This window comes from Tenrec ecaudatus, chromosome 1 (genome assembly GCF_050624435.1).
Source record: "Tenrec ecaudatus isolate mTenEca1 chromosome 1, mTenEca1.hap1, whole genome shotgun sequence".
In the NCBI taxonomy this organism is placed as follows: domain Eukaryota; kingdom Metazoa; phylum Chordata; class Mammalia; order Afrosoricida; family Tenrecidae; genus Tenrec; species Tenrec ecaudatus.
The window spans coordinates 63,615,093-63,639,039 of NC_134530.1; the positions used below are offsets into that span (position 1 = coordinate 63,615,093).

The 23,947-nt window shown below is 41.6% G+C and overlaps 1 protein-coding gene across 2 annotated transcripts in view; it reads left to right on the forward strand.

Moving 5' to 3' along the window:
- The window catches only part of MACF1 (microtubule actin crosslinking factor 1), a 384,195-nt gene that overhangs the window by 136,849 nt on the left and 223,399 nt on the right, over positions 1-23,947 (forward strand). The window contains exons 1-2 of one of the 2 annotated variants that reach the window (XM_075554201.1): positions 887-1,182; positions 13,896-13,957. In XM_075554201.1, coding sequence (XP_075410316.1) covers positions 1,080-1,182; positions 13,896-13,957 — 165 coding nt within the window. In that variant the 5' untranslated portion in view covers positions 887-1,079. Of the gene's footprint in view, positions 1-886; positions 1,183-13,895; positions 13,958-23,947 lie in introns of those variants that run through there. The other variant, XM_075554202.1, reaches the window with a different exon arrangement.

Genomic DNA, 23,947 nt, shown 5'->3' on the forward strand with positions numbered 1-23,947 from the left:
ATACCTAGGAGTGATAGTTCAGGGTGAGCTTTTAGTAAAAATCGTATGTGTATGCTACATCGTAAATAGCCAGGCTGTTTTCTAGTGTTCTTGTGCCCTTTTGCACTCCCACAGCAGTGTGTGAAAATTGCAGGTGCTTCCCATGCTCCCCAAGTTTTGGGATTATGATTTTTTAAAACTGCAGCCATTCTAGTAGATGTGAGTAGTGGTAAAGTTTTTAGTTGCTGCTACAACATGCATATCAAACTTCCATTTGTTAACAGTCTTTGATTTTGTGGGAGGCCTTTCTGTTCTTAATTGACCTTCCTGATGCCCCTGGGGGCAACCAGTGGGTATCAGGTGCATTTTCAACTCTTGCAAGGTGGTTCTGAAACACTCTGTGTTGTGCTGATCTTCATCAGGCATAGGTGTCATTGTGTTTCATGGAGCTCTTTCTGCGTGTGATCTTTTCTGTAAAACTCACGACCCAGGATGTGGTTGTGCATGGCTTCCCTCCCACCCCTCCAGGGTCCGTGTGCTCTAGTGTACTTCAGGGTTTGTATACATCCTTCTTCCCCACAAGAGCGTATTGTGCTCCTGTGACTTTTTTCTCCTGGCTCCTTCCTGAAGGCTGGTCTTCCAGACAGGCTGGGACTGGACAGGCTGGGACTGGAGTGTGACGTCCTCTGACACCCGCCCTTCTTGTAGAGGGTCTGAAGTTTGTTGCTTAAGCTGAGTGGAGGATGCCAAAGATAGAGGTTTGAGTCAGTTTGACATCAGCTTAGGCGCTCTTTTCACGCTCCTTGTTCCTCCTTCTCTCTTCCCCTCCCCTTCCCCCTCTGGCCAGTTGTTTCCTGGGCTTTGTCTGAGATACATTGTACAGTTTTCTTGCCAGTTCACCACTGCCTGCTTAGAAGTGTTCCGAGGGGAGATGGAGGAGAAGTTGCCAGGATGTCCCAGACAGCACTAAACGCTGGGCCTCTGCCTCTGTGCTGATAGTGCAGGACAGCAGTAACCTCAGGGGAAAGGCATCCCGGGGCTGGGCGGGCCGGGCTGTGGCCCAGTGGCTTGCTCAAGGGAGGAGAGTGGGCAGCCTGGAAATGCCGGTCTTAGATTCATCCTACTTGCCACCAACCATCTTCATTTTGACTCACATTCTTGGACTTGCTGGCGTTCTCTACTGGAAGAGATGCGCCAGAGCAGGTAATTGGTGCTGTTATTCTATAAGTCTGGTTTGGGGCTTTGGAGGGTGGCGTAAATGACGGCTGTCTTCCCAGCTCCTTCCTTAAAGGGCCAGCATGCCCTCTCAGCTGGGTTGCTGACAAACTAAGTTGTGTGTGGAGGACATGCTGAGAAAACTGGACTGCTTTGGTACCAGTTTGGGGCTCAAACTCGTTCTTGTCCTTTGAGGCTGTTTGACCAGGGGTGCTGGTTAGATGAGGTGATGTCTGGGTTAGAAGCTGGAAAGAAATGGAAGCCCTTTTCAGCGTCCTTCCTCAGAAAAGAGTCTCTTACTTGCTTTCTAGTTTCCAGAGTGATGAGTGGGAAAACTTGTGGGATTGGGGATGTTTCTGAATGCTGTGTATTTTGAGATGAGAAAAGGCTGGAAGAAAGGGCCAGTCAAAAGAATGGGTCAAGTAGTGCCCTTGCTGGGGGCATCCTGAAACACTGGCGTGCTACCCTCTGTTTTCCTTAATGTGATAGGATCTGTTCCTTTGCCCTGGCAGCTACACTGTTAATTCTGTGTGTATCCAAGTCATGGAGTCCGGTGCAAGGAAGTAAACTGTTCTGTTCACCGGGGAGTTGGGCTCTGCTATTTTTAAACAAATATGTCTTTCATGATTTCAGAGCTCTCTTTCTTTCTATGTTGCTATTGGTTACATTATCCTTAACTGACTTCGAAATGCCCAGTGCAGGGCTCAGTCCCAGGTTTAGCTGATTTTCAAGTCTCCATACCTGAGGATGACAGCATCTACCTTTTCCTAGAGCACACCTTAGGCTTTCAGCCCTCTTCGTTGTGAAGGCTCCTATACTATAATGTATTAGCTGTGATGGCTCCCCACCTTCAAGCCAAAAAAGTTACTTTGCGTCTTTGAAGCTAAAAGGGAGGTCTGATGTCTTATTACTTAACTCTATTATAAGTTCATGAATGCTTGACAAAATTAGATCCAGTCATTCCCTACTGTCATTTCTAGTAAGCGCCAGAAAAGCTTTTGACTAATTTCCCAGATACAGTGTATGTGCCCATATCAGCAAAAACAGACATTAGACATTTAGAAATGTGCTTGTCTGTGTGTTGGTGTGTTTCAAACAGGGACCCCCAAATAGCTTTGCTGAAGTGTAAGCTTATATCTGAGTTTAGAAAGAAAGGCATTAGACGGACATGAGTTTATTCGAAGCTTTTATACTGTTTTAGATGTCATGAGAAAATAAATATCACTTAGGCAGAGGCTACTGTTTTCCCCCCTGTTCATTATGGTAATAGCCTCTCAAAACGACTAATGATTAATATTTTAAAAGTTTACTTTCAATATTGGATTTTATGGGATTTAGAAATCAGAGCTCTATCTTTTAAGTGTTTTTATGTTTTGAATTTTATAAACAACCATAAAGTACACTGAACTAAAATGAAGAAAATTACATTATAAAAGCATTTATTTCTAAACAATTTGATTCTACTATCTAATAGCTATATTGGGAATGTGCTATATTTAGTTTATTATTTATCTGTAAAATCAGAGCTGTGTTTTTTCTATTGGAGACTATGGCTACCAAAGATCCCATGGAGGCACTTGGGAGAGTCTACATACTTTTGATTATAATTTCACTTTTAAGATATAGTTCATCTATTGAGAAATTTAAAAACAGCATTGTACTCTAATGCCACTAAAAAGCTCACTGTCATCGAGGCAATGACAACTAATAGCGACCCTATAGGTCAGGGTAGAGCTGCACGTTCTGCTTGTAGGTTTCCGAGACTGTAACCCTTTATGAGAATATAGAACCCTGTCTTTCTCCATCGGAGCAGCTGGTGGATTTGAACTGCTGACCTTGTGAATTATAGCCTAACTAGTAAGCACTATGTCTCTAGGGCTTCTATACTATAAAGTGTTAGTTGCTAGTTTTAAAATATTAAACATAATCTAAAGTTTTTCCATTTAGAAACCCTCGTGTGGCATAGTGGTAAAAATGCTTAACTGCTAGTGGAGAGCAAATGCTTTGAGAATGATTGGGGCAGGGAATGTGCGAATGTGCTTTATACAATTGATGTATGTATATGTATGGATTGTGATAAGAGTTGTATGAGCCCCTATTAAAATTAAAAAAAAGAAAATGATTAGGGCAAAGAATGTACAGATGTGCTTTATACAATTGATGGATGTATATGTATGGATTGTGATAAGAGTTGTATGAGCCCCTAATAAAATGTTTAAATAAATAAATAAATGTCAAACTTCCTAATGCCAAAAAAAAATGCTTAACTGCTAACCTAAAGATCAGTGGTTCCAGGCTACTAGCTCCTCCTTAGGAGAAAGCTGTGGAAGTCTACTTCTTTAAGATTTACAGCTTTGGAAACCCTATAGGGAAGTTTTTCCCTGCCCTTTGGGGTTGTTATGAGTTGGAATTGACTCAACTTAATGGGTTTGTGTGTATATATTACACATTTGATTGAACATCCAAGTAAAATGAAATCCCTGACAAAATCAACATTTTCTCCATTTATCGTAATGTTGCTTATTGGTTCAGTTGTGAAAATTTTTGTTTTCTTTTTGTTGAGGCATAATCCATAATAAAGGCTTTAATTGGAAGTACAACATACTGTCAGACAAATGGTGGATGGAAGTCATAGAAAACCCATAACACAGAGAATAGCAATAGCTCTCAGTATTTGTTGATAATACTTTAAATACTTTTCAGTACACTTCCTACCCCATGCACTCAGATTTCTTTCATTCTCAAAGTTTCCTGCTATCTTAGTTTGAGTCTTGATTTTTCTCTCACTAGGACTGTTGAGATGATCTTTCCCCCTGCCATTCCTTTCCCCCTCAATCTTCTAACTGCTTCCAGAATAATATTTCTAAATTAGAGATACTTGTGTCCCTCTCTTGCTTAAAATCCATTATGCTTCCCCTTTGCTTCTAAAAGAAAGCTCAGACTGTTCAGTGTGACACGAAAGAGATTTGTGCCCTGCATAATCACTGGTTTCATTTCCTGCCTCAGTCTTAAAAACAACCCAGTGCTCTCCCATCATTAAAGAATTGGTAGATCTCTTCTTGAAATGTCTTTTCCCCCTTTTCAACTGGATTACTTGATAATTGCCCTTAAAGGTAAGAGATATCCTTCCGGAAAGCCTTCCTTAACTGAATTAAGAGGTTTTTTTTTTTTGGAGCTCCAGTAATGTAGTGGGTTACATATTGGGCTGGTAACCACAAGATCAGTAATTCAAACCCAGCGGGTGCTTTTAGGGAGAAAGATGAGGCTTCCCTCCGCCTGTATAGATGTATAGTTTCTGCTCTGTAGGGTTGCTGTGAGCCAGAATTGATTTGATGGCTGTGAATTAGACTTCCCCCTCACCTCCTTCTTTCATCCTCTACTACTCTTAGTCGTACTTACCCTTCTTCTCATCTGGTTTAGCTTACCCCTTTCTGCCATTAGTTATAGTTAAGTTCTAGTTATAGACTATAAGATTTTTGTGGGTGGGTTTTTATTTTTCTCAATATTTTGAGTGTTTTAGGCTAATAGCGGTCAATAAGTATTTCTTGGATAAATAAATGAAGGGATTCAGACAGCATTCCATGTGTGCTGCAAAAGGAACCCAGGCCATGTTCATTTGTGGATCTGCAGGGGTTGATGTGTGGCCTAGATGGACACTGGATCTAGATATGTTGAATGGCATAGAGCAACCCTGGAATATCTCACATTGTGATAATATAGAAGGAGAATTTTATATTTGTAAAAGGCCACATTTTCTCATTTCTATATCTTTTCTGTACAATGAAGAAGTTGGGCAATCTGACATTTAAAGTTATATCTATTTCTAAGCAGCTGCATTCCTATCTGGACTGCAACTTGTGCAATCTAAGAGTGTGCCACCTTGCTTCTTTTGTTTTAAAAAAGGTCCATCAGATTACTTAATTATATTAAACTTAAAATCAGCTGTAAAATTGCCAAGCTTCTTAATTAAAAATATTTTAATTTATTATTAATTGGGAGTTAATACATATACCATATTTTCCCAAAGTTTAATCACATCAAGCAGTATTGTACAATTACTAGCATAATCAGTTTCCAAACATTCTTTTTCTTCCTGGACTCCTTAACATCATCTCCCCTTTACCACCCAATCCACCAAAACCCTTATTCTACTTGCTGTCCCTATAAGTCTATCAGTCCTGGGTTTCATGTACCGAAAGACAGAAAGACATGTAACACAACTTCAAGACAGTGACCCCCAATGACATAACACTTCTGAGATAAACCCTAATATGAATGAACAAAACAAAACAAAAATACAGAAAAATGTTTAAAACCAGATCATGTCCAGCATACATCAGAGTAGGGAATCAATTGACAGAGTTTTAACTGTTAAAGTCAGGTTTATACCTTTGATCTTCTGTACTTGTCTTTCCAATGCACTCTTGTTTAGTAACTACCTTCCTCCCATTCCTCAATTATGGATAGAGGGAAATCACCCAAGACTTACTTCCTATGTAGTTCCCACCAATGTTATCTTGAGCTACTAGTGTCATCCATATCTTTTTGTGTTAGGCCAGTAGACTACTAAATCTTCACTGAAAAGACTTGTTTGGAGACAAGTCTTTAACAACTCAGACGTTACTGTATCTGATAGCTGGGCACCATCTGATTTCTTTGCCACTTTTCGATATAGCACCCATCTCTTCTGTGCTCTCTTCTTGAGGGCAAATATTGAGCAGGGCCATGATGTTGTTCTTAAGTTGGGACTAGGATTTAGTGGGGTTTTTTTAATTAAAAAAGGGAGGGCTTGAACAAACAGAATGGGTTTTGGGGTCACACTAGTTGGGGGACACCACAAAATGAGGAACTGTATTAAAGTGTCATGGCATGAACTTTTCCCCCCTTTTTTCCCAACAGTTTTATTGGTATATAATTCACATAAACAATTCAATAGTTCATTCCTTAGTTAAATCTGATCAGAAATGAGGTTCCTAAATAGGAATCAAGAAATGTTTGCACCTTTTTCTTCCCTACTTCTTCATGTTTTGTTTTTCCCAAAGCAAACCAAACCATTGCCATTGAGTGAATGCTGACTTACAGTGACTTTATAGGACAGCGGAGAACTTGTTAATGGGGTTTTTGAGGCTGTTAGTTTTTATAGAAGCAGGCTACCAATTCCTTTAATCACCTCCCAGGGAATGAAGCCTGAGGGCTTCACACTGCACCAACTTTTTGATTAGCAGCCTAGCTTTTAATCACTAAACCTTCTCAACCTTCCTAATGCCGCGACGCTTTAATACAGTTCTTCATTTTGTGGTGTCCCCCAACTATAAAATTGTTTCGTTGCTACTTCATAACTGTAATTTTGCTACTGTTATGAATCGTCATGTAAATATCTGATATTCAGGATGTATTTTCATTGTTACAAATTAAACATAAAGTATAGTGATGCATCACAAAACAATATGTAATTATATGTTATGAAATGTTTATGTTTTCCAATGATCTTAGGCCACTCCTGTGAAAGGGCCATTCACCTCCCCAAAGGGCTCATGACCCACAGGTTGAGAACCCCTGTACTAAACCATCAGGTGTCTTCTTTTCCAGGGCAAGGAAAATTCTAGGGGGGCACCCATCTAAGAAAAGGCCAGTCTGAAAAAAAAGAAAGAAAGAAAAGGCCAGTCTGAGGGACACGGGACAAATTGAATAGAATTGTCACACGTTAGTGGGGTGATTGAGAGCTTAGTCAAGAAGGGATAAAGTCAGCTATGAATCCCATATTAGTAAGCAGTAACAGGATTATTAGCAGTTTGTAAGTGAGAGGGATGGAGGAGGGTTGTGGGGAATGGGGAGAGCTGAGTCAGGGCAGAGGGCTTGCTTAAACTGAAGGGCAGTCCAGGCAAGTTCCTATTGACTTTTTTTCATTTGCAATCAGTCTGTGGGGCTAATTTCTGGAAACTTGCTACCTCCTCCCTCTCAGCCTTCAGAACAGGATTGAAAACAGCATGATTAGCCCGTGGAAATAGTGCTATTTAGGGAGTGACAGCAGAGAGCCTGTGATTAAGCCCTTATCTGAGGTGGGACCTTTTGAGTAGTGTGGGGGCCAAGATTGAAGTGTCTGTCCTGACATAGACCGAGACTTTCGCTTTTCTGCCCCCTGGTTGGGTCAGAATTGTGAAGAAGCAAAAAATGGGCGGGGCTATCCGAATGAAAAAGCCCTTCATTGTGTATCTTCAGCATTCCAGTGTCTGGTACCATTAGCCAAGACTCGGAAAACAAGTTGGACAAACAAGCAAGCAAGCCGAGCTCCACTGATGGATAAAAAGGGATTTCTAGTAGAGCTGAGTGGAGTGCAGTGACTGCAAAGACAAAGTGGGAGGGTCTAGGAAGAGCAAGGGGGCTTTGGGATGGTGGATGACGGAGAAGAATGAAGCTGCAAGCAAATGATGTTTTTGAAGCTGATGAAATCCAACATGCTAACTACCTGGCTTGGATTGGAGCTGGCTACTCAGTAAACTAGGCGGAATCAGTGGGAGAGATTTTTAGTCTTCCCTTTGGACAGTTGTTCAGCATGAAGACATGAAGGTCTCTCTGGAATCTATAGGCTGTGGATGGTAGGTGCATTTGCTCCTTTGTTGTCTCCTATCCTGAGATCTCTCAGCTGGTTAACACTTCATGTGTGCTTCTGTCTTCGAAGAGGCAGCCTGAGACACCAGTTGTTGGGCAATGGATGCCCTCTTCCTGACTTGGCAGTAACCCATTTTAGCTCACCAGCTCCCCTGCAACTATCTGAGATTCACCAGGTCATAATAACTTGACTGGATTTTTGCACATGAAACTCCTCCTACTTGAGCACACTGCAATTGGTCTGGGGACCCCTAGCAGGTGCCACTTTTGAATAGAATGTTGTTTGCCTGAAGACCTGGGCCCGTTTTTGTTTTTTGGAAATGCCCTAGGGAGGAGCTTCCTTTCTGATCTCAGTGGGAGGAGGAGGTCAATAGGAAGTGGTGGGTGGAGCCTCCTCTGTTTCTGCTGTCTTTATGCCTTTGGCTGTCTCTGCTCACCTTGTGCCCCTTTTTGAGTTGCTGCTGAGGGTGCACAGGCCACTAGCTGGAGGTCTCCTGGGAACCCCCTCCTTTTAGGCGGGGTCAGCAAAAGCAGGGGTGCCATGTGGCCCAGTTACCAAGATGAGCACGAGTTCAACGCCCACCTGGTCTGCCGCATGTGCTGTATGGGTTAGTATGTGAAGTTTTTTTCTTTTTCTGGTCATAAGGATCCCGAATGCTCTTGTTCCCGTTGACTCGTAGAAATAAATGCACAAGCTTTGATGGTTTGCCTTTTGCTTGTTAAAATATGCTGAAGAGACAGGGTGCCCCACTTTCTGGGGAACGTCTTAAACTTGTGTAGTGTCGGTGGGCAGTTAAAAGCCTAAGCTTTGGGTGTGGGCCTTTTTTTATAGAGAGTGAACTCATGCCCATGCTGTGCTTGTATCAGGAAACTACTTTTAAGTTACGTTGCGTAGTGCTGAAAGCCCAGGGTATATTTTTAGCAGAAGTTGGTTGGTTATGGAGTCCACCTCTGAGCGCACTGGGAGGGAAGGAGGAGGAGTCATGACCAGGGTTTCCTCTTTTGGGCTTATTCTTATACAAGTACTCTTCTGTCAGCTGTGATGGGGTAGAAAATGGTGGTTTGGGGAGACCAACCTAAAGAATAATTAAGGGCCAAGCTAAAAATCTTGCTGGCTGTGACTATTTGTCTTGGTAAGGGGAAAGAGTGAAATTAAAATAACTAGTTCTATGATCTTGAACTGGGGACCCTTTTGGGGTGTAGATTTCATTGGTTTCTAGACTTCTGGGTACATAGACTGGTGCTGGACTAAATCGTGGTTCTCAAGAGCTTCTCAGTAAAGTGAAAAGAAAAGGGAAATGTGATGGGTCTTTTGTAAAGGTAAACTTATTTGAAGAACTCTCCTTTATTTCTGCTTTTAGGCTAAGTGCCCTTTATTTTATGAGTTATTACATAGTAGTTGATGGCTTCTTTCTTTATCTAATCTCTATTGTACAGTCTCAATAAATTCTCAGTAATGCAAAGAATGATCATTAATAAAGATCAGATCTTCTTAAGAAATAGGTAGAATTTTAATTGTACATTGATGTTTCTAGTTATCACTTCCCAAAACCTCTGGTCTCAGTTCTCATAGATGCTTTCTCAGTCTGTACCAACCCTTGGTGCTAGCTATGTTCACAGCTTGCAATTCTCCTTTTTGCACTTTATTATATAGGATTGTATTGTGTTATTTTCTGTTAATTTCATGGGAGATCGTATCATTTCGTGGTTAAAAGGTCAGGAGTCTGTGTCTGACACACTTAAGCTTGAATCTCAGTTTTAATACTTATTGCAGCGGTTCTCAACCTGCGGGTTGAATGACCCTTTCACAGGGGTCGCCCAATTCATAACAGTAACAAAATTACAGTTATAAAGTAGCAACAAAAACAATTTTATGGTTGGGGGGGGTCACCACACCATGAGGAACTGTATTAAAGGGTCGCAGCATTAGGAAGGTTGAGAACCACCGACTTATTAAGTGATCTGGACAAATTATTAAACCTCTCTGAGTATCAGCTTGATGAGCTATAAGACAAGGATAAATGATGCATATGTATTTTTTAAACGATGCATATTTGATAGAGTTCTGAAGATTGAGTTAAATACTAAATGAGGCAGATGTGTTACAGTATCTGGCACATTGTAAATGCAATAACATGTCTGTGTCAGTCTTAACGCTCAAAGATTTATATGCTTTTGAGGATAGGAACCCCCTAATATGCCAGTGCCATTTTAGATTATTGGTGAATGCTTTTTTGTTTGTTTTTGGTAATACTTTTAATTGCTTGGTCTCCAGTTCAGTCTCTCTTCTTTGATCTTACATGTAGTTTTATGGGTCCCGATGTGACCAGGACAATTTAGGAAAGCTGTAGCAGTAGAAAAGATCATCTGAGCTGAAAACCCTGCTGAAAAGCAGTCTAGAATGATTGAGAGATTGCTTGTTGGTCTGACTTTGATACTACTATTTTAATGTGTTTTTGTAGAATTTTGCCTTGGTGCATGGGGGGCTCTCTCTTTTTTAGTAGTAAACTGTTTCTAAAAGGAGTTGTCTATACATCACCACAATCAGCTCTAATGCTTCCTCCCCACCCCCCAATAGTGGACTCTCCACACATATTGTTAAGATAGTCCATGTTCTGCAGTATCTGCTCTTGTCCTATATGTCAGCTATTTAAGGAGATAAAAAAACATTCTTAGACGCACACACATTTTCAATCAACTTTTTTGAAGTACCTGCGTGTGTGTGCATGTGCGCTAGCACACAGGCTTTATTTTTCATTTTTAATCATTTGTCACACAGAGGCTTTATATGCTTAATGTCAAATAAATTGAGTAAACTTTTAAATATTACAGGTAGCCAAAAATGGCTGGAATGGCGAGAAAGGGAGGTGGGACTCAACTGGGCCTTGAAAAGAAGCTGTAAATTAGATAAGCTATGAAGAGGAGGGTAAACTTTCTATTTTAAGAGCCAGGTGAACAATGACTCATCGTGAAAGGTATGCTGTAAACAATGAGGACATCTGGGGTTGTAGTGGAGATACAGTTGGGATGGTGAATGGATTGTAAATTCCTTCCAGTCAGGCTAGGTCTTATCTTTATTTCCTCCATTCAGCTAACACATAGTGAATAAAAACTGGAATTGAATTTTAGAGAACCCTGGAGGACTTTGTATTTGGCAACTAAGGAATTGGACTTGATCATCTTGTCCGCTCAGAGCTACTAACCGATTCTGAATAGAAGCAAGGAGATGGGCAAAATGATGATTTAGAAAGATTCGTTGAAATAGGCATCATAGCCTCAGCCACCAACTATAAGCTTCCAAATCTATATTATTAATTCTGAGAGCTCTTCTGAGTTCTAGACCAACTGTATGAAAGAAAACTCCAAAACTCAAACTCACTACCATCAATTCCATGCCAACTCATAGCTAGCTACCTTATAGGACAGGGTAGAATGCCCCTGTGGGTTTCTAAGACTAACTTTTTTTCTGGGAGTAGAAAGCTCTGTCTTTCTTCTGACGCCTTGCCATCCAGTCAATGCAGACTCATAGTGACCCACTATGGTTTTCTGAGACTATAACTATTTATTTATTTATATATATATTTGAGACTATAACTATTTATGGCAGTAGAAAGTCTAGTCTTTCTCCTTTGGAGCTGCTGGGGTTTTCCAGCTGCCAGCCAGGGGGGTCACTATGAGTCAGCACTGACTCAATAGCAGTTAGTTTGGTGATTTTGGTTTTTCTCTGAGTAGTGTCTGGTGGTTTCAAATGATCGACCTTACAGATCACAGACTCCTAATTGGTTCTTTTACCTCCAAATGCCTCCTGCTGCAGTCTGGCCTTTAGTTCACTGCAAAATTAATCTTCCCAAAACATACCTATGGTTCATAAAATTTCAATGGCATCCCTTTGTCTGATGAATTATTAGAGATCTCACTCAAATTGTTTTCCTGGGTCCTCTTTGATTTGACCTCAGCTGACCTTGCTAGCTTTCTTATTATATTGCAAATGTATGCTATGTATAGCCATCTTTTCTCTAAAACATATTCTGTGTACTTAATATCTCAGAACCACTACTCATGCTTTCTCTTCAGCTTAGAATTCCTACCTCTTACTGGGGCAGCTAAATTACTACTTGTCATCCAAGATTTAGTTCAAACACTAATCCATGAACTTTTTTCACTCCTTTTTATCAGAATCAATCAGTTCTTTGTCTGTGCTATACTGTCATTTTGCATCTGTTGTGTTGCTCATTGTTATTGTTATTTACATGTTGGTCTCTAGCATTAGATTATAAACTCCATGAGGTCAAGGAACAAAACTATTCCAACTCTCTACTCTCCATCTCTTGTTGGCTCAGAGTATCTCATTTTTAGATTACCAAATGGTTGATGCTTCTGGATTGGGGTTTTGAGCTCTTTGTGATTTTTCTGTGGTCTATAAGAAAAAAAGTAGAGTCTTTCTTTTGCTTTTTAGCTGATTCCTAAAAATGCACAGGGCCTATGTGGTTGGCTCCTTTCGGGCACAAGATACAAGACTCAGATTGCTGCTAGTGGAGCAGGACAGATAGACCCATCTTACATAGGTGTTAAATCTAAGAACCTCCGGTGGTTCTCAGTGGTCAGTTCAGAGCACTGAGAGGAGCTGAGTTTATGAGAATATCTTTTCTTTTTAAGAATAATTTTTTCATGGACTGTTTAATCCTTTCTGAGAATTAAACTTCTGGTGTTAGGTGGAGGAGTCTGTACTGGGCTAGGGATTTGTGTTTAGGAAGCCAAATCTAAAATTTACTGGTTTGGAAGTCTGGGCCATTAGGAGCTCTCTGAATGCCTGTGTAACAGTTAGGGTTGCTCTTTGGCTTCCCTAATGAATTTCTTTGCTAAAATATTGCAGTCTTAGACCCCAATATCCTCTAATCTCGATGCTTAAGGGCTAAGGAGATCTATGAAACCTGTTTTGGAGGAGCTTATGGCTCAGTTTCATAGATCTCCTTAGCCCTTAAGCTGGAGGATCCTTTTATTAGGATCCTATGGTGCACACACATCAATTGAATGAATGTTCTTTCTCGATGTAGGTATGGGCTTTGTTTGGCAGCAGGCAGATGGTCAATGACAGCAAGGGTTATTTGAGACTCTCATGGTTTAGGAAATGGCGTAGGCTTTAGGTAATAGGATGAGAAGCTGGGCTGATGGTCTGGAGTATTAGCTGGGAATTGGCTGAGGTGGAAGAAGTCCTGTAGCCTAGGCCTTCTATGGAGTACTCATTTGTTGTCCAACATTTAGTCATGTTCTTTAGAGTGAAGGCTGAAAACCAAACTCGCTGCATGGAGTCAATTCTGACTCATGGTGATCCTATAGGACAGGACAGAACTGCCCCTTGGGCCAGTACACCACAGGGTTCTTTTTAGAATGGAGAGGAATTTGTTTACAAAGAGGTGGGGGCTCTATAAGATTTAGGAGAAGAAGGGTGGCAGATGCACAGTGGGGGTAAACTGGGAAACTTTGAGGGTTTGCCTGGGTGGCAGTGGTTGGTGCGCAAATGGGAGTGACATGAGGAGAAATAGGTATGAGAGAGAGGCTGGAACACCGAGTTGATTTTCTGATTGGTTCATGAAGAGTAAGATTTAACCACTCCAGAGTGGGAGTCCCAAGTGAATTTTTTTGTTGTATTGTTATTTTTTTCATCCCAAATGCATTTATACCTTGGTGATATACCCAAGGTATACCCAAATGCCATTTTACATTGGGAGGGGTGATACCTCTTTTTCTGGGGGCTATTCACAATTGTGACTTTTTGGAGGGTATGTGTGTGTGGGGGGGGGGTGTCTGGGGTTGGGGCACGTATGGGCCACTCTGCTCCCAGAGATATGACTTGCTATTGAAGTATGTGATTTTTTTCTAATCTATAAAGTGACAATGATAGGGGAACCACTGAAGAAGTTTACATAGGCCAAACCTTCCTAATGACAAGCCACTGTCTCACTGTCTGAGGGTCAAGTCAACCATTTCAAGGGATTCTAGAAAAACTATAGAGTATGGGCAAATCAGGGGTCTGTGAACTTCCTTCCTGGGTAGCAAAACATAATGCCTTCTCTTTTTTTTTTCCCTTACAGATGAACGGGACCGAGTTCAGAAGAAAACATTTACCAAGTGGGTCAACAAGCACTTGATGAAGGTACATATGCTGTTCCTCTTGCTGCTCTTAACCTGGATCCATCATTCCCTCCTTCCAGATAGTTCAGATTGCTCCCATACGTCCTGAGTCGATAGATGACACACATGACTGTACAAAGCAAAATCTACCGTAACACTGTAGAAACATTTACTGATTGGTTTCCTGGTGTGGACAATAGTGTAGTGCATGCCATTGCCTGAGAAGGTTTAGGTTGATGATAGATGATTCCTGGGATTCAAAGAACACTGCACTCTCAACTTTTTAAACTATTCCATTACAAGTCCTTATTTGTATTTTTCAGTCTAATTTTTAGGAACAAGTGGAACAGAGGGAACTTTGTTCTCTAACTGCACAAATCCTAAATGTACAATTTGAATTTTTACATGTGCATACACCTGAACAGGAGCGCTGTGGGTTCTGTGAATAAGCACGTGGCTGACTGCTAACCAAAAGGCTGGCGATCCAAACCCACCTTGGGAGAAAAATGTGCCCATCTGCTTCCATAAAGATTTGCAGCCCTGGAAATGCTATGAGACAGTTCTATTCTGTCCTGTAGTTCCACTGTGAGTTGTCACCAACTTGTTTTTTTTGATTTTTGCCCTTTTGTTTATAAGCAGATGAGTAAAAAAGTACTTTTACTAGGGTTCCATTTCATATACATGTACATGGGTTTATTCCAAACAAAATGTGCTTAAATGTATCTTTGTAATTGGTGGTTAACTGCAAACAAGTTTGTCTTAGTCTTCCAGGGTGCCTTAAAAAAAAAAAAGTGGATTTCCAGGGGATCTGTTGGACCAGTTTAATTTAAGGCAGAAAAGTCAGCTGAGAAGGTTATGGTGATTGATTTTTTTTGGATTCTTGAGTAATTTTGATAGATTTTATCAAAAGAAGATTGTGCTAAGGATTCTCTACCCCGTTTCCTCCCAATCCCACCTAATCATGACAATGAACCTACTCATTTTTCATGGTAGCAAGGGCTGTCTTATGAGAATTTCATCTGGAAAAGTTCCTCTACTCTACAATCCTGGTCTTGTCCCTTCAGACTTCTGCTCTCCACCCCCCTCCCAAACTCAAAGAGCATTTAAAAGAAACATGATTTGAGTCTCTTGAGGATGCTAAAACTGTCATTTTGATGTAGTATACATTGAAGAGTACAGAATTATTTTGGCGGAAAGATTAGAGAGATGAAAACAAGGCCCTCAAGTGTACAGATCTAGGTGGAGGATATGTCAAGAAGCAAGAGAGTTCACATTTTGAAATTTTTGTTTAATGTTTCTGTGGTTTTGTAGCAGTTCTTTTTGATTTACTCTTGTACAGTTGTGTAACCACTTTGCAAATTGTTTTTGTTTCTTAGTGCTGTTGTAACAGAAATTCCACAGGTAGTTAGCTTTCATGAACAGAAATTTATTTTCTTACACTTTAGGAAGCTAAATGTCCATTTTCAGGGTACTGGCTCTAGGAGACGACCTCTTCAATTCTGGAGAAAATCCTTACCTTGGCTTCTCTAGCTGGCCATCCTTGGAGCCCCTGGGCTTATAAACAGGTTTGCCTGAAGATGTTCAGATGGTTATAGATCTTCCCCTTGTGTCTGCTTTCTTCTGTGCCTGATCTCTAAAGTGATTGGTGTAAACACACCCTACACTGATATGGCTATATTAATATAACCAATACAACTCAGTGCCCAAATAGGATTACCCCCATAGGTATTTGTTGTTATTATTGGGTGCCATCAAGTTGACTCGTACTCGTGTACAACACAGTGAAATGCCATCCACTATCCTATTTTACTATTATGTTTGCACTCATTGCTGCAGCCACTGTGTCAACCCATCTTGTCAAGAGTCTTCATCTTTTTCACTGCACTTCTGTTTTACCAAGCATGATGTCCTTTTCCAGGGACTGGTCACTCTTGAGCATATCCAAAGTATATGAGATGAAATCTTACCATCCGCACTTCTAAGAAGCAATCTTGCTGTACTTCTTCCAAAACAGATCTGCTTGTTTTTTGGGCGGTCCATGATACTTTCAGTATTCTCTGCCACCACCATCATTCAAATGCATTGATTCTCTGTGGTCTTCCTAATTCAGTGTCTATCTGAAGCATGCATATGAGGCAGTTGAAAATAGCATGACATGAGTCAGGTGCACCTTAGTCCCCAAAGTGACATCCTTTATTTTTCAACACTTGTATAGCAGATTTATTTCATGCAATGCATCATTTGATCTCTCGATTGCTACTTCCACGAGCCTTGATAACTTCTATCTTTTCTCTGTTTATCAGGATGTTACTTATTGATCTACTTGTGAGGACTTTAGTTTTCTTTACATTGAGTTATAATCCATACTGAAAGTTATAGTGCTTGAAGTCTATAGGTATAGGGGTTAGGATTTACACCATGTATTTCTGGGAGACATAGTTCAGTCCATAACAATCCAAATGATTAAGATACAGAACTTTTTTTTAAAAAAAGAACTTTTCAAAATTATTTTGGGGTGGTGAGCAGCAAGGAGTGTTTATAATTGGAGAAACCAAGGCAGAGACATGTCAAAGACCTGCATAAGGAAAGATAGTGTGTCTAATGTGGCAGTCAGGATTTGAAAACCTGCATTATAACCATCATTACTGTTCTGATAAAAGCCACCTGTGACCTCTTAATTACAGTATGCAGTGGCCTACTTATATCTCTTACTTGATTTCTCCGTAGCATTGGTTATTGTTGACAAAGTACTCTTTTTTTTAAGGGCACTGTATTTATTTATTTATTTATTTTTTTAACAGTTCACTGGGGCTCATACAATTGTTATCACAGTTCATACATATACATACATCAATTGTATAAAGCACATCTTTACAGTCTCTGCCCTAATCATTTTTTTCTCCTCTTTTCTTTTTTTACATTTTATTAGGGACTCATACAACTCCTATCACCATCCACACATATACATACATCAATTGTATAAAGCACATCCACACATTCTCCGCCCCAATCATTCTCAAGGCATTCGCTCTCCACTCAAGCCCCTCGCATCAGGTCCTCTTTTTTTTTTTCCCCTCCCTCCCCTTTCCCCCCTCCCTCATGTGCCCCCGGTAATCCATACATCGTTATTTTGTCATATCTTGCCCTATCCGGAGTCTCCCTTCCCCCCTTCTCTGCTGTCCCTCTCCCAGGGAAGAGGTCACATGTGGATCCCTGCAATCAGTTCCCCCTTTCCAACCCACTCACCCTCCACTCTCCTAGCATCGCCCCTCACACCCTTGGTCCTGAAGGTATCATCCACCCTGGATTCCCTGTACCTCCAGCCCTCATATGTACCAGTGTACAGCCTCTGTCCTATCCAGGCCTGCAAGGTAGAATTCGGATCATGGTAGTTGGGGGGAGGAAGCATCCAGGATCTGGGGGAAAGCTGTGTTCCTCATCGGTACTACCTCGCACCCTAATTAACCCATCTCCTCTCCTAAACCCCTCTATGAGGGGATCTCCATTGGCTGACACTTGGGCCTTGGGTCTCCACTCTGCACTTCCCCCTTCATTTAATATGGTATATATATACATATACATATACACATATATACACATACATACACACACTTATTTCGTTTTTTTTTGCATGATGCCTTATACTTGGTCCCTTGGCACCTCGTGATCGCACTGGCCGGTGTGCTTCTTCCATGTGGGCTTTGTTGCTTCTGAGCTAGATGGCCGCTTGTTTATCTTCAAGCCTTTAAGACCCCAGTCACTATCTCTTTTGATAGCCGGACACCATCAGCTTTCTTCACCACATTTACTTGTTCACCCACTTTGGCTCCAGCCATTGTGTCGGGATAGTGAGCATCATAGAGTTCCAATTTAATAAAAGAAGGTATTCATGCATTGAGGGAGTGTTTGAGTAGAGGCCCAAGGTCCTTCCGCCACCTCAATACTTGACCTATAAATATAGACACATAGATCTATTTCCCCATCCTCCTATATATATTTGCATGTACATGTCTTTGTCTAGACCTCCATGAATGCCCTTTGACTCCTAGCTCTTCCTCCATCTCCCTTGACTTTCCTCCTGCCCTACTACCATGCTTCGTCGCCACCTGGGCTAGAGTATACCTCTTCTCTAAGCAACCTTACCCTTGATCATTTCCCACCAGGCCTGCCACTCCCTCTTCTCTACCATTTGGGGTCCCATGTTTTTCCCTTGTCCCTGGGTTTGTTAACACCACTTCCTTACTCCCCCTACCCCCCCACCCCAAGTCCCCCCGGAACTGTCAGTCCCGTTGTTTTTCCTCCAGATAGTTCATCCAGCCTGTCCTATTCAGACAGACCTATGGAGACACTAACATGCAGGAAAACAAGACAGAGGAAAACAAAGCAACAGTATACAACCAGACAACAAAACAACAAAAACAAACCACTGACAAAGAACAGAACAAAACAGTTCACAAGAGAAAAGCTTGTAGTTAGTTCAGGGATCGTTTGCTGGCTCTTAGGAGCGGTTTCCAGTCCAGTCTGTTGGGGCACCACGCCCTGGCCCCAAAGTCCACTTTCAGCATTCCCTGGGGACCTTGCCACTCCATTCCCTTGCTGTTCCGCTGCACCCCCCCCCCCCCCCCCCCCAGTGATTTGCCTCGGTGTGGTGGGATCAGGTCAGGTGCAATTCCCACACTGTGTCTCCGGTGCTGTCCCCTGTGTCGCCCTTAGTCACTGATTGGCATCATTTCTCATAGTGGGTCCAGCCATGTTGTTCTCTCTGTGGACTGGCTGCTCTACTCAGGAACATCATCCTCACGGCCTGGTGGGCCAGGCTGTGCTCCACTCTCTCCTCCTGCCCCTTCATCTTCTCCCGTGTGCTCTGATCAGATATGTTCATCTCCCGGAGCTGCATAGTCAATGTCGTCCTTTGGAACAAATTCTTTTCGGGAGAGGGGCAGGAATCCACTTAATTTATGGTGCTGGGGCCAGCCTCCCAGACCTCTCCACTGGTTCCCTCCTCCACGCCAGGATATTGCATTCACACCTTGCGACACTGGGTTGAAGTCTGGTCCCACTTTCCCTGTGGAGATATAAACAATACCCTCCCCTTGGGTGGATTAATGCCCCATGACCCCACTACCCTTTTCTTCCTTGTATTCATCCTTGACAAAGTACTCTTTAAAACCCTCACTTACTTTGGTTTCTGGGACAATGTTTTTTACCTGTTTTTCCTTTTTTACCTATTTTTCAGCTTCTCTCATTGACTTTTTTCCTGTGTGACACTTTCATATTGCTGTTCTCCAGGGCCCTAATGTTGGCCCTTTTCTTGCTTATTCTCCTTGGGCCAACCCACCTGTTCTAATCACAGATATTGCATGGTTGAATGAAATGCAAAGACACACAATTAGAAAGGAGACAGGGTGATCTCACAATCTCTGAAGTATGAATGCAGCTGGACTTCATGAAGACTCCATAGTTATCAAGCAATTACTCTGCTTCTTTTTTATAAGGGAAACCTTATGCTCCTTTAATTTTCCTTCTTTCTGTATGTCTCCATCAGTATGTCTAAGTTTCTCCTATTGCTCATGTGTGGCTATTGTAGCTATCCCCCAAATGAAGACATAAATTCCCAAGGCCTTATATTTTAAACACATAAGTACAGAAAACCCTATTGGCTAGGGTTTGCTTTCTTTTTCTTTTTTTCCCTTCCATGGATCAACTGTCCATTTAAGTTCAGTAAGCTGTGGTCAGGGAGATGGTCACATAAGTCAAATAGGGCTCTCAGGCTATGCCTTTCATGCAGACTATGAGTGAGAGCAATTTCAACCTCCAAGATTTGAATAAGGAGGCAATGCCCTGTATTCTTTTTTCTTTTAAAATAATTTTATTGGGGACTTGTACAATTCTTATCACAATCCATACATACACCCATTGTGCCGAGTACATTTGTTACCATCATCATTCTTAACACATTTTCTTTCTACTTGAGCCCTTGATATCAGCACCTCATTTTTCACCCTCCCTCTCCGCTCTCCCCTCTTGAACATTTGATAACTTATAAATTATTATTTTGTCATATCTTACACTGCCCGACATCTCCCTTCACCTACTTTTCTGTTGTCCCACCCCCCAGGGAGGAGGTTATATGTAGATCCATGTAATTGGTTCCGTCTTTCTACCCTACCTTTCCTCCACCCTCCAGGTACGCCACTCTCACCACTGGTCCTGAAGGGATCATCTGTTCTGGATTCCCTGTGTTTCTAGTTCCTATCTGTACTAATGTACATCCTCTGATCTAGCCAGATTTGTAAGGTAGAATTGGGATCCTGAGAGTGGGGTTTGGAATCACTTAGGAACTTGAGGAAAGTTTTAAGTTTCTTCGTTGATATCCTACACCCTGACTGGCTCGTCTCCTCCCCTCGACCCTTCTGTAAGGGAATGTCCAGTTGCCTACAGATGGGCTTTGGGTCTCCACTCTGCACTCCCAAAGACCTGTTTCTGACCGTCTACTTGACAAGTATGTCACATCCTAACAAATACTAGCACATCCTGAATTGCTAAGTATTTTTACTGGTCCAGCTAGTTGTTCAAGTTAGGAATTAGAATCATGTTTCATATAGTCCTTCTTATAATCTCTCCTTTGTTATGAAATTCGGTTACTTTAAGCTAAGAAGGTTCCTTCCATCTGTCTTTATCGCCATTGCCAGGGCTTCATCATTCTGTACCTTATTACCATAATAGTTTCCAAATGAAGTTTTTTGTATTAAAAATACTAATAGTATTAGTAGTTTATTGAGTACAAGTCAGACGCACAATATTAAGTCATCTAAACAAGCTACCTCATTTAATCTTTCAATGACTTTATGCTATTGTTACCCTCCTTTTATTGATAAGGAAAATGAAGTGTAGAAACTTATTTATGTTACTTGCTCAAGGTCATGCTGCTAGAGAGAGACAACTGAGATTTTAGAACCTGTTCTGCCTTTTTTTGTTCCTTTCCTCCTTGTATTCTTTTATAAATCGTTTTATTGCAGATATAGTTCAATCACATCAAGCATTGTTGTACAATTGCTACCACAATCACTTTGAAAATATTTTCTTTCTTCTTGAATTCCTTGATATCAGCTCCCCTTTGTCCCCTCCCTCCTTCACTTTAGCCCCCAGGAATCTTTATTTTTGTTGTATTTCACACCATCCAATATATCCATTCATATCCTCAACTCCTGCTGGACTATGTGCCATGCCATGGTCTGTATCTTTGCTAATGCTGTTCTCTTTACTTGGATTAACTTCCCAGCTCTGTTTTGCTGGGATAGAACCTAACTCACTATCATCAAGTCGATGCCAACTCCAGCTTACTGTATGTACTCGGGTATAAGCCGACCCGAATATCAGCGAAGCACCCAATTTTACCACAAAAAGTACATTTAAAATGTGCTGAAAATCTCGTCATATGCTCGAGTATATAGGTAATACCTCTGTAAAGATTTTCATGGCTTTCCTGTATAGAATTGGCCACTTTTTCTTTGTATTCTCTCTGTAATCTTATATATACATCCATTATAACCCCCCATAATATTTGCATACATTGTATCTCTGATTGCTAGATTGTAACTTGAAGGTAGATACTGTGTCTTCCTTCAGTGTGCGGACAGAAGGAAAATGAGAGAGGGAGAATAAAACCTGCTAGTCCTCTCTGTAAATAAAGTCTTTCAATGGAAATCCTTGCATCACAGGGCCTTTTACAGCCTGGTTCCAACATACCTTTCCAGGCACTCTTCAGAGTGTTCTGTGCCAAGCAAGACCACCTGCTGTTCCCCAGCATTGTGTACCATCACACCTCTCTGCTTATTCATTTCTTTCTCCCTAGGATACATGTCCTAGTCTCCTCTGCCAAGTAGGACAACAGGCATTTAAGTAAACAATATTTCAATGGTGCCTTATAGCAAAAAGAAACAAAGTGATTTTTATCTGACTTGATTCTTACAACTGTGAAAATTGATTTATCTTCTTTTTTTTTTTCTACCAAGGAAATTGAGAATCAGATGGGTAAAGTGACATGCCCAAGATCATACAGCTTGGAGGAGGATGGCTATGGAGAAACCATGGCCAAAATTTCTTGTTTTCCTAGTAGACATGCCCCATCTTATTTTGCTTTCCTACCTGTCTCGCACAGTTAGAAGAACTGAACCTGTCCTGTCTCAAGCTTGTGCCCTGAACTTGGACAGTGAATACAAATGCTCAGGCTCCTGCTGCTCATTTGTAGCTGGTGCTGCCTGTTGGATCTCTTCCTGGGGGCTGCGTGATGACAAGAGGCCCAGGCAGGGAGCCTAGAGGAACACATCACTGCATTGTTAGGAATTGGAGGCCAGCCAGAGCTTTACTTAAATCCCTGGCTATTTTTCATCTTTTCTCCTAGTCCTACAGTTCTAATGGCATTTTGTCATCTTGGGACATTTCGGAGGGAAATTCACTGCTAAACGCAATCACTGCTCTGTTGTGGAATTCTTTGAACTATGGCCTGGTGTTTATGGATTGAGATTTGGTTTTGTGTGTGTGTGGTTTTTTGTTTTAAACAACTTCACCCTTTGTTCCCCAAGAACACCCAGATTAATGATGTAAACTGACGTAAGATTAAAAATACCAAGCTTCCAAAGTTCTAGATTTAGTCGAGCAATATATTCCCATTTAGGGAATAGTTCATTCTGAAATAAACAGATTAATTCCTTTTTATTAGTTAGAACACTTTTGATCCAGTTTTAAAAGAGATCTACGAAGGATGTAAGCACCTAGCATGTATAAACAACTCATTATAAAGTACTAAGTGATAAATGAGAGTTCTGCTTATATTCCAGAACCATCAAAATGGGGGGGAGGGGAGCAACAGAGTTTTCAATGAGATTTTATTTAAATTATCTGTGCTATAGCTCTTGACATTGAGGAGCACTAGTGGTATTGTCAGGTAAGCATTGAACTGCTGACTATCACCATAACGCCAATGGTTCAAAACCACCAGCCACTCCAAGAGTGCAAACTGAGCCTATGTACTTTCATGAAGATTTAGTCTCAGAAACCCTATACAGGGTTGCCATGAATCGGAATTGACTCAGTGGCACCAGATTTGTTTTTGTTTTTTATAACTTTGGACCCTGGTAGCTACATTTTCCAAAAAGAACGTCACAATGAGTGAGACACAGAACTACCTGAGAGCACGAGTTCTTGAGGAGAAATGCTTTCCCATTCAGTTTCTGTTGACTAGCGTTTAACAAATAGAAAAGAAAGACCAGAGAGAGAGTGGACCTTATCATGGCCCAAGACCCTGCTCAGAGCAGCCTATGCACAGAGAAGACCATAGGGCTGACCCTACCAGGAGACACAACATTCCCCCCTGACCCACAGCACTATGGGGACAGCATGGAGACACTGTGTGGAAAGTGTGCCTGGTCTGCCCCATGCACAGTGGGATGAAACGCAAAGGGAGCGCAACAGGGCAGCAATGGGAGCAAAGTAACCAAGTCCCCGAGGAATCCTGAAAATAGACTTCGGGCTTGGGGAACAGGGCTTGACACCTTGTCAGACTTGATCAGAAAACATACATAAGGGTCAGCAGACAGATCTGGACCGGCGGTAGTGGGGTGGGAGGAACATGGGAGAGGAGGGGCTCGGGAAGGGGAGTTTGGAGCCAACAAACTCAGGGAAAAGGGAACAGCAAGTGATCTAAAAGTGATGGCGAGGAGGGCATATAATGCCTGGAGGAGAGCCCAGTGGAGGGGAGCATGATAGTGAGCTAGGAGGAAGGTGATCATGAGGTATAGATGGGGTCAGGTATCAGGCATCTAAGACCCAGAACAAAATCATACCCAGTGTGAATTGGGCAGGGGCGGGACATGGAGGGGAGACCCAAAGTCCATTTATAAACAATTGAATATCCCCCCACCGAAGGGTTATAAGGAAGGGATAATTCAACAAGGTGCAGTATAGCACAGACGAAACACATCATTCCTCTAGATCCTGAATGCTCACCCTC